The following is an 18,724-nucleotide window of genomic DNA, read 5'->3' as shown; positions in this document are numbered from 1 at the left end:
CTGGCCAACAGCCCAGTCTTAACCCTGCTTCTGCTGCAGGATCATCACCCTGCCTGAAGCACACACAGCCAAAAATAGTAAAAACTAAATGAGATAACAGGAGCTGAGGACATGTCAGTTTTCCAATGCATATAGGAGGCATCTTCAAACTGTCAGAGACAGATCATGGATCCACCCTTACAGTTCTTAAACTGTAGCCCTTCACAGCTGTAAAAGCTAACACTTCAGTTAATATTACATAAACGTTGACATAAGAGTGTAAATCAAATAAGCTTATAAGTCAACAAGGAGACAGAAAAAATAAACACCCCATAAAGCAAAAATATTTTGTGAGGGATAAGACTTACACAGCAAATGCCTGACTCAATGGCAAAAAACAAAACTTGCAAATCACAATGTTACAGAGCAGAGGAGGATTGCATGCAGGGGACCTGGAGCTGTCACCTGGTCTGCCCCCTCACCCACAGTCAGAGGCAAGAGTGCCTGTGCCACTGGGAGCTGTAGCAGCAGTACAACCGGCTGGTGGTGTAAGGCAAGCTTTCAGAAGTAATAAAAATCTTACATTACATCAACTGATGTACGTGGAAAAAACAGAAATGTTTTAGGGAGCACCAACACTTCTTCAGATCTGTCAGACCTCACAGCCTTGCCCAGGCCAGCTTTCCAGGTTTCTTTAATGTGCTTTTAACCTCCACAACCTCCTCTGCCAGCACAAGCTAGAGAACTTTTTCTACTATTTAAGCTGAATATTTTTTTACTGGTATTTAAGCTCATTATTTCCTGCCTTGTCCAGTATGGTCTGTTCCCTTAACCATCTTGCACACAGGTGAAAATTGTTATTAAGTCCTGCTTCAGTTTTATTCTACTTTGGTTAAGAAACCAAATTTTCCAATTTTCATCCTTTTGAGGGATGTTGGAATGGCAACTCTGATTCAAGCCAGAAAGTCCCACCAGTATCTTATCCTGGTATTAGCTCACAAAGGGCGAGTAGGAGAACAGTAAGCAAGGAGCGCAAGGGCAGACAAGCACACAGCAGTAACTTCCCTCCTGCTCCCGTGGGCCCTCCATCCGTGGGCCCAGCATTTCCAGAGTCAGGGGTGGTATTATTTTTATAACCCTTGAATGGCTGTAATCCATGAATTTACCTCATCACTTCTGAAACCAGGTACTCTTTCAGCATACTTAATGCACTGTAGAAATCAGTTCCGCCATTTAATTGCACATATCTAATTACGTTTAAGAGGTGCCTATTTTGTGTATTTTGCATTTGCTTCCTGACTTCATTACGTGTCCTCTAGTGCCTGTATTAGGACAGAGTGAGCCACCACGCCCAATTAATCTTCTCAGTCGTTCATGACATTGCAAATCTCTAGAGCTGTCTCTTTTCCAGACTGAAGTCCCAGTCCATTTTTCTTCATATGGAAGTCTCTGATTATCCTCATACTCCTGCCACCTGTCTCCTTTTTCCTTCAACACTCAGGATCCAATTAATGCAGACAATGGCATAACGATGTCATTTCTTGTATCTATTTTTCTTCTCTTGGGAGATAATTCTTCTCTTGTCTACAGTGCTGGACTCTATGATCTTAAAGGTCTTTTCCAACCTAAATGATTCCATGATTTGCTTTTTTTTTTTGTCAGCTGCTGAGCACTGAAGCGAATGCCCTCTGTCTTTCTGCAAGGTAGTGACTCCATCTTTGGAAAACCGTCTGCAGCCTCTTGCTTTCATTCCTACTGCTCTTGGTATTAATGCCCCCAGACCTAGCAGGAGCTGTGCATGCACACTAATTCTGGATGTAACCAAAGGCATGCAAGCTGCTTGTGCCCTCACCAGCATGCCACTGCAGCATCCTTGGGGAGGGGGGGGTGGGGGGGGGGTGCGGGGGGCGCGGGGCAGGGGGGAGGTGCACCCAGCCTCAGTTTTAAGCACTAAGGAGCTCACCACATTCACAAACAGTCTGCCCAGAGGTTAGATATCATTGTCATTAGAAATGCGAGCAGGGGGTTGAATTCTGTTTCAGTTGTTGGCTCATCATTCCTTAGAAATTCTTACAACTGACATTAACACTGTTAACCTGTGTGTGAGCTGCCACTTGAAAGCCCAGGAAAGGTGTGACTGGCAAAAGGGTACGTGGGGAACTCTGCACTGTCCGTTATTAACAAACTGCAGCACAATTTTCTTGCAACATATTTCCTTCAAGCACTCTGTGTCATGGGAGAGTGCTCTGAAGAAGAGGTAGCTCTGAAGAAAAGCTATCTTTTCGTATTTTCCATGTTTTATATATTAAATTTCCAGTTCCAACGCCTACATAACTAACATAAAATTTGCCAACTACGTATATTAATATTTTCCAACTTTTCCCACTATTTTCAAAACATCACATTTGAAAAAATAAGATTTGAATGGGCCCTTTGTAGTGTGTAGGAATCACAGAAGTCCAATAACTGCAAGGTTTATGTAATATCTGAAATATGAACAACGCTGTCCCCTGCGTAATGAGCCAGCCTGCATTTCTTCAGTGTATTTAGAATGAGTCACATAAATCTCCTGTGCTGCACATGTGTCCCTGCTCAAAGAATTTCCCCAAGAATGCTAGTTGAGGATTTCCAGGAAATTACAATAGTTTGAATGAATTTAGAAATAGTCACATCCTTGAACATATCATTACTACTTCAGAAAGGAAACTGAGCAATACGTTAAAAAACGTTCAATATATTGTATTTGATTAATGCAAGGTCACAGCATTCAGCACTTCAAAACCCAGATTGTTCACTCATGTTTGCAACGTAATTTTATGAAACTAAAGTTTTATCATTAATTCTACTAAATAACTATTTCAAATATTAAACCTGGAATTTAAAATATTTCGGAAATAATATAATTATATCCCCTTTACGAGTGGATACTTCTACTACTTGACCACTGAAAAAGTAAACAAATATTTTATCAATAAAAGTTGATATTTGAGGGACCTGAAGTTATACAATATTAGATTACATTTTAAGAGACTGCAAATTAATTTATTCAGTTAGCTACTCCTTGGAATCAAAGTGGCCCACTGAAGGGCTGGGCTGTAAACAGCTCATGACCACCAGCAAGCAGTTAGAGGCACACAAATTCACGTTACAGGGAGCTGCTCAGTGCAAGCAAGAGGCTCACAACCCAACCTGAAATATTTACTTCAAGGAGGAGTATCAGACCCATCTTGCAGTGTATCGCCCACCTCCCCCACAGTCTCACAAAACCAGCTTTCTTGCACTTGAAAACAAATACCCGCCCTTGATGAAAGCAGAAAACATGAAACAACCCAGGGAAAAGGTGAGATAGGATCCAACCCCACCCAGAGCACTGGGGATCCCATTGTGTTGTGCCTCCAAGGAGCTTTGCATCCAGACTGGAACACGCTGACCTGAGGGTCCTGGCCTTGTGTATCTTGTAAGTCAACTGAAGCAATAATATCATGATAATGAAGAAGGAGACACAGATCTGCCCTTGACCAACCCAGCAGGCTAAGAAAGAGTCTTAGGTATTAGCACGTGCTCACCCAAAGGCTTGCACGGCAGAGTCCGACCTGTGGCACGTGTGCTTTGTTGCACCCAACGCTCCACGACTGTTAACGCAGCTCCGTAACTTACAGCCTGGAGCTGGGCCACATGCGCCTGGCCTGCCGGCCCTGCAGACACAGCCAGAGGAACTGCCAGCCCTAGCCAACACCCACATCCCTTCAGCCCAGCGTGACCTTTTCCAGACAGCTTGGGGTTCATTCCCCATGACAGACAATCCTCACCTTAACCTTCGTGGGAGTCTGGGCTGGGTGAGGGCTGTACTACATCCCTGAAGGAAAATCATAGAATTGGTTCGGTTGGAAAAGACCTTTAAGATCATTGAATCCAACCATTAACCCAGGACTGCCAAGTCCACCACTAAACCATGTCCTTAAGTTCCACATCTACATGCCTGTTAAATACCTCTGAGTATGGTGACTCAGTCACTTCCCGAGGAGATTTCAAAACAGTGCAATTTGTAAATTATATTGTTTTATAAAATTAACGTTCCTCCCCATCCACGAACTCTGCACTAGAGGATCTTTGCTACCCATTTGCTTGAGCCCCGAGAGGACTTCCCGTGTAGTGTTCAATTTCTCATAATCAGAAAGGCTCAGCCCTCTTACCTTCAATAACACACTGATCGGGGATAGGAATTTTCCTCCCCATCTCTGTGACATATGCTTTCACTTTACCCAGGTTTTCCTTCAAGTGCAAGTAGAGCTTGTCCTGGTATTCCACAGGGCTCGTCACTGCCTCCGGGCTTCCTTCGAGGGCCTTTTCTTTAGCAGATTCTGGCAGATTTGCTGATTCTGGGTAATCGATACTTTGGCGTGAAACCACGGAATTTCCCAGTTGCATTGCTTCAGTATCAACACTAAAAGGCAATTTATCATTTTCTTGGCTAATGTAGATCTCTGTAAAGGAGATACCAGCAGTTATCTCCCCATTCTCCTCGTCCTGGCCGCTCTCTGAGTTAACCCCCTTCATGCGGACTGCATGCAAAGCGAGGCTTTTGGACCTGGAAGGCGATGAAGGAAAGGAAAAATGTTTTGGAATAGGGGTAAGACACAAAAATCACCCAAATGCGTGCTCTTCCATGTTACCCCTGTGCAGCTGGCTCAGAGCTGAGCATGGGACTCACTCAGCCCGAAGCAAGTACCTTTTGGTAAATACGCATGTCAAAAGCAAAACTCAAGCCGCAGATTTAATAAGTAAATGAAACTAAATAATATCCATGTATCACAACATCTGCGTGCCATGGAGGGAGCGAGTCAACCTATCTGCAAGAAACTTATAACCCCAGGACTGGAGTGTAAGCTTTATTGATCACATCATAAAAATGACATCCAGCAGCCATTTAACTGAACCAAGATTCAGCCTCCAGTTCTTCACTGCCCTGTACCGATATGCCGAGGATGAAGTTAAGCCTCTGGAAGAGGAAGAAAGGTCGAAGTGGAGTGACAAGGGCAAATACTGGAGCAGGAAGAGAAAAACTCTGCCGTGCACAGGCAGCCTAAGCGGACCATGAGTGCGTGTTGCTGCCTCAGCCCTTATCTCACCCAGGTCCCGGGAGAGGCGCACTCATCTCACACAGCACACGGGCAAAACCAGATTCAAGCATTTGATATGTCTTGCTAGCAACAATACACAAGAAAGGTCTCTGTATCTTCCTTTCCAGTAATATCTGTATGCAAATATTTTCCTATTCTTTGTGCTGTTTTAGGGCACAGAAGAGATTAAATAATTTAGAAAGTTCTTATCCAGCCTTTGAATGCATGGATATGAGACTTGGCTAAAATTAGACTTATGATGCCCATAGGTATCATGGAAGCAAACCAAATTCTCAATGCTTAGATAAAACTTTATTACAAAGCTGATATTCATGAAAATCACTCACACATTTTACAGAACCATACCTGTTAAATCTCATATCCTTCCTTTCTTCTTTAGAAACCTGGCCTAAACTGTATCTCCGCACTGAGCCAGGAGTACTGTTGTCAACATTTATTTTCTCTTCAAAAGCCTGTATTTTAACTTGAAGTTTTTCATCTTCTTCATTTCCATTCATAACAGATTTGAAATCATCCAGTGGTACAGGGGATTCTGTTTCAGCATCATTTTCCATTCTGAGGAAGCAGAAAGCAGAGATTTAACTCTGGCACACTGTGTCCATAGTGATGCTGATGCTGCATTTCTGCCTGTGACCTGTATTACATATTCAGTAAAATAATTACGTTTCAGCAGAGATTCTCTTAGAGCTTGACTAATCATTTTCAGAAACATCATCTAGACCAATGTCTCTGTCAGATGGATCAGAAACATTGAACATCTCTGACAATATGGGATTAGAAACTATGTGCCGTATCTGCATAAGCAAAACCCAATTCTTTCCCCAATAGTCTCACGACAAAAGGTTTTTCAACTGAACTTAAACCATTTTCTCAGGCTTGCTAAACAGCAACTTATAACGTTTTTTCCATAAACCGAAGGTCAAGCTAGTTCAGAGTTTATATAAGTCTGTGGTTTTAAAGTTTTGACAAAAGTACATGCAGTTCCCACCAATGACCGTACTCCGAGTAAGAAAGTATCTTTCAAAACTCAGCACATGGACAGAAACAGACTCAGCAAAAGTTCTAAGCAACGTGACTGGAGTTCAGCAAAAGAGAAAGAGAAAATGAAGAATTAAAATGAACTCTGAGGGCTGCAGGACAAAGCTGTTTTGTTTTAAATTTGATTGCTATGTTAGTCTTAGAATATGTAACCTTTTAATGCAAAATTCAAAGATAACTTTAAAATAAATTGAAGGGAAGCTGTTGATTTTTAAGACCAAAGCCCTAGGGCACAGCAGAAACCTTATGCAGAAGGTCCCAGGATGAAAGGTGCACCACCCAGGGCAAGGGAGGCACACCGATGTCACACCCCGCTCCTAGTGCAGCTGTTTCCCTGCTCAAACCCACGCTTCCTAGACCAAAGTTTGCCGTCCAAGTGCTGGATTCCCCAAAACAGGGCTTCTGAAAATAGTTTGCTGGGTTTCTGCGCAGCTCACAGCAAGACTCAGCTCCTCCAAATATTGGGCCGTTTGCCAAAAAACTAAACTTTGAGTATCTGTACTCTCCCTTGAAGATGCTGCTTGGCCTTTATGCACCAGGAGCAGGACTGAATTTCCCAGGGAATCACCAGCAAACTGTGGCAAAAGCACTCCTGCTCCTTCCCCTCTTCTTGAGGGAGGTGCCTTCTGCTGGGGATTTGTATGTTACCATTTACTCCTGCAACTATAGCATAACTGGACCAAAAAATCATGAAGGCAGTACAAAGACACTCAGAAATTTCTTACAGAATTAAGGGGTATTTGACAGTATTTGCTTTCTAAGCTCTACCCACAGCTCTATAACAAGCTCATTCTGCTTCTGACCATTTTTTTTGTGTTTTCTTTTCCTGACAAACATCTGAAGAGCTAAATCTGTAAAATACGGATACAGAAAGCCACAAATGATAGTTTTAACATCGCATGTTCAAAGCAGCAGTCTCAACAAGTCATGCTCACAGTTGGGAAGCCTGTCACAAACTCCTGCAAATTACCAATTGTGGGAAGAAAAAAGATGTTTAAAAAAAACAACCACAAATACTGCATCAGAAAATGCACGTTTTCATTTGTTTTGATAAAGGCAGTTCAGGGTATTTCTCAGGGGAGTTGACGAGTTTTATCTTGCTTTGTTTTTAATTTAGGCAAGATCTCATAATAACGCTGTGGAAGACTTTGAAAAAAAAAATTCTTCTGTAATAAAGAACTTTGGTATGACCTTTACTAACAAATCTTCCTGGAGATGTGAGACAAGATTTAATTTATGAGGAAGCTGCCACTCCAATGTAACTCTCAACACTGCTCCCATTGTGGGAATTAAGCACTGAGAAAAATGTCTGTTACGTACGTAAATACATATAGAGCCCTATGGCTACAGAAAGGATTTATGGACTGATGAGGTTTATGAATGACAGACCCAAACCCGCAAGCCTTGGCGATGTCTGGAGGCCTTTGGTAACTGCACCTTTTCATCCAGCATGCTCTCGCTGAGCTCCGATGGCTTTATGAAGGCAATACCAGAAAACGCTTCTGCTAAAGAAACATGTTAACAAATCCTATTTGCTGTACGAAAAGCAGCACTAAGTTAGTGTGTACAGGGCTTATCGCTGCCTGGTGCTCCTCAAGCCACCACCTCAGTCTTGACCCTGTTGGTGCCTGGGATTTCAGAGCAACTGCGAGCACTGCGGGAGGGAGGCAGAGGACTCGGCCCTGGGCATGCCCCCACAGATCACTCGCTCTCACGTGTACCCACTTTGCGCTTGCATCAATTCCCAGGAAGCCAAAAGCACATACCCCAAGCGAAACGTTCAATGAAGCCTCCACCCCACACCCAACGGGATGCCTGGCAGGCCTTCCTGCTGCCCTCCCCTTCCAGCAACAGTAAAATAAACTATTGTTTGCAATCTTGGCAAGAGACATTCGGCACATTGCTGAGGTTGCTGGAGCAGGATCAGCTTACACCAAAGCTCAGGCTTGTTTTCAAGAGGAAAAGGATGCACAAACCTATTGAGAAATCATAAGGATCTGGCTTGCAAAGATGGTGCTGTGCTACTCATCGCTTCGCTCCTTTTAAATTCTCTGTAGAAAGAGACCTAAATATACAGGTCAGCAATTCAAGAGTGATACATTAATTTGAAGAGCCTTTCTCCAGACCACCAGCACCATTATCAACATCACCAGTCAGGTGCTTCAAGTGGGAAAAAGAGCATACACGAATAGGAATTACTAAAAATACACTTGAGACGGGATTGCTTCCAGAGCTTCAACTCTGTCCTTGTGGCTCGCCAGTGTACAGATATAATCACCTCCTCAAATACAACAGACATGCAGGTCTGAAAGGCAAGTGGTGGATAGCGAGATGGCGATCTCAAAACCTCTGGCTCACTGTTGGGAAGGCCATCAAGAACTTCCAAATCTTGCCAGGAACAATCATGGAAACATCATCAGCCAGGTAACATTCAAGGCTGAGGTGCCACAGGGAGCTGGAGGCTGCACCCCAGCACTTCACACGCCATGCCGCTCACCATGGTGGAGGACAAAACATTTTACTAGGTGATGCTGGCAGATGCAGGCAGTGGTGTGTGCTGCCTGGCCTGCCAGGCAGGACGTGGAGTGGCAAGGGGAGTGGACACTTCACGCAGACAGGCTTCTTGGTGCCTGCACTGAATTAAATCACGCTATAGTCCCTTCCCAATATTGGAAATTCTTAGAGGCTAATATAGCTCTCTTCACCACTAAAAATGTTGATTTAAAGAAGGACAAACACTGTAGAAAATGAATGGTAAAGGAATGCTTAATGATGTCTTGTGCTACACCTACTCTCTGCTTTAAGGAGAAAAGAATTTCATCCAGCCACTACACTGAAATGAGTAGCACGGGTATAGCCTGTCATGCTCAGTTCTTACCCAGAATGAGGACTTGGAAGTGTCATTAAATTTTCTTTCTTTACTTTCTTGCCTTCTTTTAACTGACCATGCTATACTTCTAGGTTGGACTAGTCCATTAAAACCCTGTATGTGTTCTTAAAAACACCTCTGAGACTAAATAACTTGCGTTTTAGTGACAGTAAGGGGCAACAGAGCATCACATGGTTTTAATTATACTCTCCACTAACTGCATGTAAAATTCCCTGTGTCAAACAACTCCAGGCCAGCTATCGCTCTAAAGAAATCAGTTTCTTCTTATGTAAACACAAGATTCTGGAAGGAATGGTTATAATCCAGCCACACATTTAAAAATCCCATTTTCCTTTCACAGAACAAATACTTTGGATTGCTGCTCTTCAAAAAACACTGCAGTTAGTAACAGCAGCAGCTCTGAAGCTAGGAGGGCATTTCCGTGTTGACAAGTGGACCGGTCCCACTTATGCTAGTACAAGTCAGAATAAACTCTGCTTAAATAGTGGAGAATGCTCATTTTAGCCTTAATTGCTGTGCCACAGTTGTTCTTGTCCAATTTGGCTGATGATTTGTTTGATACAGGCCTGAAATGTGAAACCAAATAACTAAAAAAGCATAATTGTGAAAAATCAAATCAGTGTTTTGCTGTGATCTCTCACAGCTACATTGAGAGAACAAGATGATGGCAACTGCAAGTAACCAGGTTCACAGAGGATTAGGCAGGGGCAATAAAATAATTTTTTCTAAAAAATTTAAGAACATAAAAATCAAGCAGCAGTTGGAGAATAAGGAATAATTTCAGAAAGGTTTGTTTGAAAGGGTCCAGGCCCTGCCACTGGCTCAAGACAGCTGTGTGCAAGGCAGACCCCGCTGCAGCAGACATGTCCCAGGACACTGTTCCTTACCCAGAGGAGCATCAGGAACAGGTTTTCTTTCCCATCGCCTCTGGCTACACTCATGCCTGCCTCACAGCGAGCACAGCTGCATCACAGGGACTGTCCTGTCTCATGAAAGCATCAATTTATCCACAGAAATGTTAAAAGCTGGTAACAACAAAACAAATAGTGTGGAGAAAAGTCTATTTTAAGTTCCTTCCACTGCAGACATAAGACCAGACTCTGCCCTTCTTTAAACCAAAATTAACTCTGAGCGGCTCCACTGCAGCCCTGGGATAAGGTTTCCATGGCCCGCCCCTCTACCACCCTCCAGAGTCTAGCCCCCTGACCCCATGGCACCTTTCATGCTCTGAAGACAGCAGTTGCATTTTCATTTGCTTATATGCATGGCTGTGTTCAAACTTGTCACTCAGAAGCAAATACAACTTAAACAAGCAAACAGCCAAAGCCTTTTTCTTTCATGCCTAGTATCATTAGTAGAGGTTTTTTTCCTGAAGGAAAATAAGGTTATTTCCCGAAAAATCCACTGAAAAAATAGTATAATTTCCTCTCTTCTTCTCCCCCAGACTCTCCACCCAAACAGTATTTTGCATCTGTAACCACACTCATGCAGATAACAAAGCTTCTGCTCCTCAGCAAAACAAATGGGACTTTCAGAGAGAAATGGGGAAACACAGCAACAACACTTTAATGAAAACCTTTTCTTGTTGTTTACTGGTTTTTATCAGCTCTAGAGATAAACGTTAAGCACAGAAGATAATAAGGAATAGGAACATCATAACATTTTAGCAAATAAAGTAATTTTTCTACCGTAAAGCAAGGGACCATGATGGGCTCTGTGAATAATTATTATGCTTTGTTACTGAAGCCTCAGTCCCTGTCCTGCTTCACTGCAGTTCCCAGAATACGTGACATCCTTCTGGTCCCCTTCACTAAGTGACATCTGGCATGCTCTTCTTCACAGCTGAAGCTGGCTGGTTTGGAAGACATGTATGTCACTGCATGCTCATGTTCCTCTCTCCACTTACGCTTTTTCACTATCTTCAATGAAACTTTTCATAAAAGAAGTGCTGAGGGGCTCCTTTTCAGCTAAAGTTTCTGCCACCAGGTGAAGTTTGGACATTTCTTGGGGCCTGGTTGTAAAACAAGGGACTATATCAGGGTTCCTGTCCATTTTAATTTTTAACTCTCTCCAGGATACCAACCCATTGTTTCTTGAATTACTTCAATGTTTTGGCTCCAACTCTACAAGTCTGTCTCCACAGTTGTCCTTCACGGTTATGAGTTTTCTGACATCTGCATTAATTGTTTTCAAATAATTACTATTCCTTTGTGCCCTCGTGGCCTATTTTAGTATACACAATGCTAATTATAAGTCTCTCCCTAATTAAAAGTGACTACCACTATATGTTTAAATAACACTTACATTCTTGCTGTGACAAATGCAGCAATGCTCCCAATGCTTTAACCTTAGGATACACATTTGAAAGAAGCTGAGTGAGCAGAACATCTTTTTGTACAAGCTTGAGAAAATTTTTTCAGACTTTTTTTAGCAACCTTTATCAGGGAGCTACTCCAGTCATTGTTCTCATCAGCTTCAGCAGTTATCGTCTAGAATAAACTCAAAGATGATTGTGTAGCCTGATTTCACCAATGTATTTTTAACTGAAGCTTTTGAGGTCGCCTTAGTCTACTTATCTGAGACATGGCTTTCTTGCTATACATTAAGTGCTAAAACTTTAAGAGCTTCTTTATTCTTCAGTGCAAAATGACGCAATTTCTATTGAATGACATTCATACATCATTCATGCCTAGTAGCATGAATCTGGTGCCTGCAGTGCACCTATAGCTCTTACTGCCACCCTTTAATTACAGATTTCTGCCTTAGTGTCAATCATACTTATGCTTGCATTTGAAACACATACTGCAAGTTACTTCTACAAGTAGGGATGTTGCCTATCAGGTGTCTGTGAACAGCTTCGTGTGCTTACCTAACTCTATAAATAACACAATCCAGTGGCTGAGTGAGTACATACGGGAATGATACAAGAGGGATATCCAAGATCGATATGAAAATGGCAGTGTAGCAAGTTATAGGAACTGCAGTACATCTTACTTTCAGCTGATTGTTCATTCATTGTAACTTGAACGTATTTAATATAAATTTATGCTGCCTCACACAGCCATGGAGATGACTGTGGCTTTATTGTACAAAAACTAGTTTTACCTGGCTCCTGCCGTGTTGTCGCTTTCTAGCTGTCGGACCAGGAGCTTGGCTATGGTGGTGAAACTGTTGCTCATGCGGTAGATATCTCTGCTCTGGGTACCCAAGATGCTCAAGAAGGTGTCAGTGAGACTCTTAATTTCCAGCAAAAGAATATGGTGAAATGAGTGCTCCATGTTGGCCAGCTGGTTCACCAAATACATCAGGCATATTCTGGCTTGCTCCTAGACAACACAAGGAGGTAAGAACAATTGCAAACAAATTAATTCATTGTTTGCTTGTGCAAGGGAGGTTTGCGTGTGTGCTGCTGATTAAAACATTGTCACTGGGGAATAGTGACTACCCTGTGATAACTAACAAAAACGCAACTGCATCAAATGCAGAGTTTATTTTTCTGTACTATTGACATTACTTTTCTTCCTCTTGGTATTACTTAACCCAGCCTAACTTCAGCACAGCTTGTCTCCTAAATCCTAGAGTCAGAGTCCCTAATGCCTCTTTGAAGGGCCCTGTGCATTGCTCTAGGGTGGCAGATCAGCCTGGCTCAGTAACCAGAGCTCCAGCAGCAAACCTAGCTCCCCTTTCATCTTTGATGGGACTAACCAAGCTGCTTCACCTCCCTACACCCAGTTTCTGTGCCCTTTCTTGACTTTATTCTGCGCTGTTTGTGGCAGGTAAGCTCTCTTGTAAGTGACAAATCACTCATGCTGCTCCAGGACACAGGGTCTCTTTCTCGTGCCTGTACCCAAACCCGTTGCACATCGAGCTCACACAGGTATTAGCACAGACACAAACGTGTTATAAACTGCCAACAGACCCTGTGGCTCAGGTCTGCACTGCTATGAGGCACTGCATGACCCACAACCAACTGCGGTTGTGCATCTTTATTAGCCTTGTCTTGTTCATGGGCTAATGTCCTGATTTTGCTTTGTCCATGTCACACTCCACTCCATAACTGCAAACAATCAAGGGTCACCAGGCAATTGCAGTGAATTCTGCACATGCCATTAGCTGTCACAAATACTTTACCAGGAGTGAAGATCTATTTTTCAGACCATAAAACGTTTCCTAGTCACAACTTCCTTTCTGGACCTGTTGGGTGTTGCTGATGTGCTATATTTAGCAGTGTCACCTAAGAGCCTGTCGTCACTGGTGCTACCCAGGCTGAGCGCCACTCCTCTTGCACAGCATCAGCAGAGGAGCGAGGCACTGCGAGACTATCACCATCCCTTCTCACTAGTGGTGGGAGGTTAAAGCACCTCGTAAATCACATGGCTTCTCTCCTTTCATAGCGATTCATTTAGGAGCAACACTAAGATTAGACCCATGACTAACATTGCAACAAAGAGAAATGAGATTTTGTTTTAAGATCTCATCACACACGATAAGGTGCTGTCTGGCAAGCTGTATCAATCACTGCCTACACACTGAAGTCTGACATGCCCTCTGTAGCCAAAGTTTTTGCTAGCCAGTTCTTCAGGGGGATGTGATCTCGTCAATTTCTCAGCGAGATCACATCCTCCACAAATTAGGATTAAAGAGGCTGTTTCAGATCACAGTATTAAACATGCAAATATTTTCTAGCACAGATACTTTATCATCTCTGCTTGGCAAAGATACAAAATTCCAGTTCCAACTATTTCTGTATGTACACGTACAAATCCACATACTAAAACAGAAACCCCAAAGGTGAAGAAATGCATTAGGGTTCCTCTGTTTTATTATAATTATCCTAAGTGTAGTAGATTCCACAGTCCTAAAAATATCTAAGTGGGAAAAGCAGCAGAGATTGCGGCAATTAACTCAGGAGCTCTTATCAGATCCTCCACTGGGGTAACCACATACGGCTCTGTTCAGTGAAACCCACTTGGTACTCAGCAGATTGTTACAGAAATTGGGAGATATTTTGCTTTTAGAGCCTGTGCAGAAATGCGAGCAAATGCAAAAATAAAAAGTTCTTTCCTTCTTCCCAAGGGTTAGCAGAAAAGGAGGGGAAGTAGTGTGCCACACACGTACTCCAAACACTGTGGGGCAATAGGATTATTACCTCTTCTCTTCTGGGACCTCGTAACAGGAGAGAAAAAATTGCTGAAAGTTTGATTCCAAATACAGCTGGGCCATAAAAATACACTGGGGACTTCAGCAGAATGCAGCCTGAGCATCACAAGCAAGATATTTTTGAAGAAAAAGTCAATTTATTTCAAACAAAAGAGGATCTGCTATACTGTGCCATGACAGAGATAAATGAGGAAAGCATATCAGACAAATTGCTTCCCTTCAGCCATATGGGGAAAAACTACAGCTACATCCTCGATGGGCTGGATGGTGTGACGGAATGAGCATTTTCCTCAATGGCTTGAAAGGGGTTGACTTTTTGGTGCATATTCACTAGTTTATTTGGAAGACAATCCTCCCTCCAAGAGATAAACACAGGCTCAATTAACATTTAAAACACATTTTTGTTTCCTAAACAAACTGTGCAGCAGACCTAACTGGAAGAGAAGTTTTGACCATTTTCATGTCACTTTGATCCAGCTGGAGTGTCTCCAGCCATGCTGAAATGCTGCTACTCGCCTGGAGTGAGGTAAAAGAACAATAAACTCTACTGAGTAATATAATATGTAACTGTTGTACAAAACAAAATTAAACCAAAATAGCTCAACATGAAAGCAGTCATTATCCCTGCCACAATTTTTATCCAAAAATTTTCAGAAAGCCTATTTGGATGTATATAACCCATTGTCATTTTTAACAATGCTTATTTTATGTATTCATATATTTTTTCATAAGCATCCCTTGCATTTTATGGCATTTCATCTGCCAGTAGGTGAAGATCTAAAATACAAGCAATAAGGTGTGGCAAAGTATTTTGCTTTAGCTTAAGATCAGGCTCAGAAAACTACAAAGAGATCACAGGCTTTCAGAAGTAACTCCAATTTCCAGTTGGTCCAAAACTTACAGTTATTGGGGGAGAAAAAAATAATAAAACATTCAACTGACCTATGCCCTGAGATGGTGTTTTGCTTTGCACAAATTTACGGTTGAGGGACAAGTTCTGATTTCAGCTTCACCCGTGAGACTGTCACTGACATCATCAGAAGTGCCGTGTATAAACAAGGGGGCAACCTTTAAAATAAAGGGATCTGTTTTCAACCAAACCTCTTGTCTCTCCAGAGGGCTGTCTGAACTGCCAAGGTGGAGAGAGCAGCTCAGTGAAAGCATATGAGGTTGCTTCTATAAGCCAGCAGAGAGGGTTTTCTATTCATATCTACAACCCATACCATAAAGGGCCAAGCCTCAATCCTTGCTGCCTCTTTTCCCCAAGTAAACCTCCCAGTGAAATAAAATATCAACAAATAAAATTCCAACACTACCATTGTCGTTTCATTTCCCATTTGTTTTGCTTGGCCGGGAAGGGGATGCAGATTCACATCTAACTAAGACCTAGCAGCATATCTGTAGCATGGCTCCATTACAGGAAAAGGGAGAGAAGTGACAACAGCGGTTTTCAGGAAGGCATTGCCGCAGTGGGCTGCAAGATGAGACCATCAGCAGTGCACATGTCTGCAGGGACCCTTTTGCTGCTTGCACATTTCTACTTGGACCTGATCTAAATAAATTAACTGGCTGCAGTAATGCTTGTAACTTAGCAGTTAAATTTATAGATCAGAGCATTATTTTAATTCTTTCTTGTGGGTGCATTCATCGTTATATACTAAGACTTTAAGATCCATCCAGCTTTTATGATGCCAGATGTGTTTCTGCTTATTTTATTGCAGGCTGAAGGCTGATTGTCTGCACTGCTGTCAGTGATGCCCCATACATCAGAGAAACCTATGGCATTTTTTTTCCTTTCAAGTAGTTTGACCTGCATGGGAGCATCCAGAGACACGACCCATCTCTTGGCTTTCAACAGGATGGGGGCAAAATCTGTACAAAGAACCAATGGAGTAAAGCAAACAAAACCTTACAAGGGAAAAGGAGGGCTATGAGAGATCCACAGTGTTGCTAAACACGCAAGAGCCACAAGGACCCTTCAGTCACCACATCTGGTCTGATGCAATCCCAGGCAATTGTGGACCAATGAATGTCCCACCAAAGTAGCTTCTTACAGCCCCACAAAACTGCAGGTCACAAAGCACTCAGGTTCCCTGAAATAAAATAAAAACCCCTTAGGTAATTCCTTAGGTAAAAAGACAAAATCCACAAGTAGAAAGTGAGAGAGAGATCATCAGTTACATTGTCTGTGAAGGAAGAAGGAACTTGCTATGTGAAAACGCCCAGGTTAGGTGGGGCAGCAGACCGCATCCTACATCACAAGAGGCAAAAGCCCTATGAAACAAAAGCACTCCACAAGGACGAACAGGAAACTTTTAAGCCTCCCCTGCTGCAGCATAAGTTTTGCACCCAAAATGTGACTTGCCTTTGCTCCAGCATGCAATGCCCAGTCACCACCCAAGCACATTTTAAGGCTCTTTCTGCATCATATATTCCTGAGGGAATAACTGAACTGGCAGCATGGCACTGCCAGAAGCACGTCCAAACCCTTCGAGGGCACCAGTGACACAAATGTACCATTTCCCACAAGGAAAGGCAGCAGGCACTTAGCCTTTCTAGCAGAGAGCAGTGGTGCTGGCAGGGCAGAGGCAGCTGCCAGACCACTCATGGGCAGGGCTGGGACGCCAGGGCACTGCAGACAGTGCCCGAGACCTACTTGCTCCTCAGGCTGCCCCAAAGCTCCTCTATATTGTGCTTGGACCTCTCCTCACCCGGAAAGCTTGCCTTCATTTTCTCACCAAGATGTTCTCCCTGGCTTGATGCACAGTGTTGACAAGCCTTTTTCTGCCAGCCTGGCTCCTCTGCCCAGCACAAAGGAGACAGAACAGTGTGGGGACAACCCTCTGGAGAAGATCCAGTGCCGAGGTTTCACAGGGCACGTAACCTGCGTCCAGGTGACAGCATTGTGCAAGCCTGGCACTGGTGTCAGGGGCCTCATGGACTGATACAGCTCAAAGACAGAAATAAAATGAAGTTACAGGAGCACTGATAACTACTTAGACACTTCAATCGGGACAGATCTTCTGTAATTCAGAATTATTCTGCTTTCTATCTTTTTAGAAAGCAAAACGATGAGGAAAGCAGCCATTCGTTTCACATTGGCAAGTTCACCTCTACCACCCTTTCTGCGTTGCTTTTTTCAATGTTTTTGAGTATCTGGTGAAAGGTCTCCCGGATGTCACTAAAGCAAAGCCCACTACAAACAAAAGAAAAGCGTGCCATCTCTGCAAACAGGCAGCGCTCGTGGCGACAGAGTGGGCTGGAATGCAGTCTGCTGCTAAGTCAGCAGCCTGCAGCTTCTTAGAAAAATAAGACATATGACACAGGACACAACGCCAGTTACTCAACACTTACGAGAGAGACTAGAGATTAATTATTCAATGTAGGCTTGCCCAGGCTGTATATGTAACACTTGGTAGCTACGTGCATCTGCACAAGCCAATAGATTTAAAAAAATAGAAGGAGAAAATGCTCTGCAAGTCATTTCTTTGTGAACTTTGCTATAGCCTGTAATTTCCAACAATATATGAAACACCACAAGTCCAGTTGGTTCCTTGCTTATTCTTGGTATCAGTATAAAACAATAGCAACAAAAGGCAAAATAAATTTGTATCACAGAAAAGGAGCTTCAGAGACACTCGCATGGGAAAAGCTGGTTCAACGCACTAAAATACAGAATCCAAATTAAATCCTTCTTATCCCAGCTGTGCTCATTTGAGGATTAGCTAGTTATAAGCTGTAAAGCTTCTAGGAGATGTTGACTATTAAGTACTAAATGCAGAATTAAGCGTGGTCACCTACAGTTCTTATAAAAGTAAATCTTGCTGGGGGGGATGTAAGTAAACAAGGAGAGAACAAGCAGCTTAATTTGGCTCAGTCTTTGACATGATTTTTGGCTTCTCCACCCCCCCACCCCCACAACAGAAATCAGATTTATAAAGTCAAACCAAATCTGGTTTTGATTCTTACAAGATTAATTTCATTTAAAATGAATATCAAGTTCAAGATCTGTAGAAATAGCAAGTATGTGTCTTCCTGTGCAGTACCTACAACGATCAGACATCCATCACCCAGCCAATACACACTCCAAACTAAGCAGCAGAGGAGAAAGGATTGGTCTTATTGCAACAAGTGCAACGAGGCTTGCACGGACCCCATCCGCACCAGTGAACAGGAGTGTGGAGGGGCTGCTGCCGCCCCTCTGCTCCTGCCCCACATGGCTTCTCCCTGCCTCCCACCAGGCTCCCCAACTCCACAATATCCATTTAAATCAGCGCTACTCTCTCACCTAAGAGTATTACCAGAACAATTCTGAATTATTAAAAAGGTTGTGCAAAGGGAAATTTCACTTTAAACTTCCTTGCATTTCTCGCGTGTCTTGTTTTACCTTCAGCAACATGTAGCAGGGCACAACACACACCTGCGATGGGTTTGCCTGATGTGCCTACACTGGGTCAGGCAATATGCTTCAAGTTGTACCACTGATCCTTCATCACCCAGCAGAGCTGTTGCCCAA

At 43.0% G+C, this 18,724-nt stretch overlaps 1 protein-coding gene across 2 annotated transcripts in view; it reads right to left on the bottom strand.

The window, feature by feature from the left end:
• The window catches only part of VEPH1 (ventricular zone expressed PH domain containing 1), a 98,532-nt gene that overhangs the window by 37,392 nt on the left and 42,416 nt on the right, over window positions 1-18,724 (bottom strand). For both annotated transcript variants that reach the window (XM_037407275.1, XM_037407274.1), the window contains 3 exons: window positions 12,154-12,374; window positions 5,466-5,675; window positions 4,173-4,567 (listed from right to left, as the gene is read on the bottom strand). In XM_037407275.1, coding sequence (XP_037263172.1) covers window positions 4,173-4,567; window positions 5,466-5,675; window positions 12,154-12,374 — 826 coding nt within the window. The remainder of the gene's footprint in view (window positions 1-4,172; window positions 4,568-5,465; window positions 5,676-12,153; window positions 12,375-18,724) is intronic.

This window comes from Falco rusticolus, chromosome 13 (genome assembly GCF_015220075.1).
Source record: "Falco rusticolus isolate bFalRus1 chromosome 13, bFalRus1.pri, whole genome shotgun sequence".
In the NCBI taxonomy this organism is placed as follows: Eukaryota; Metazoa; Chordata; class Aves; order Falconiformes; family Falconidae; genus Falco; species Falco rusticolus.
The sequence above is the reverse complement of the archived record's forward strand: the minus strand, read 5'-3'. Positions and strand labels throughout refer to the sequence as shown.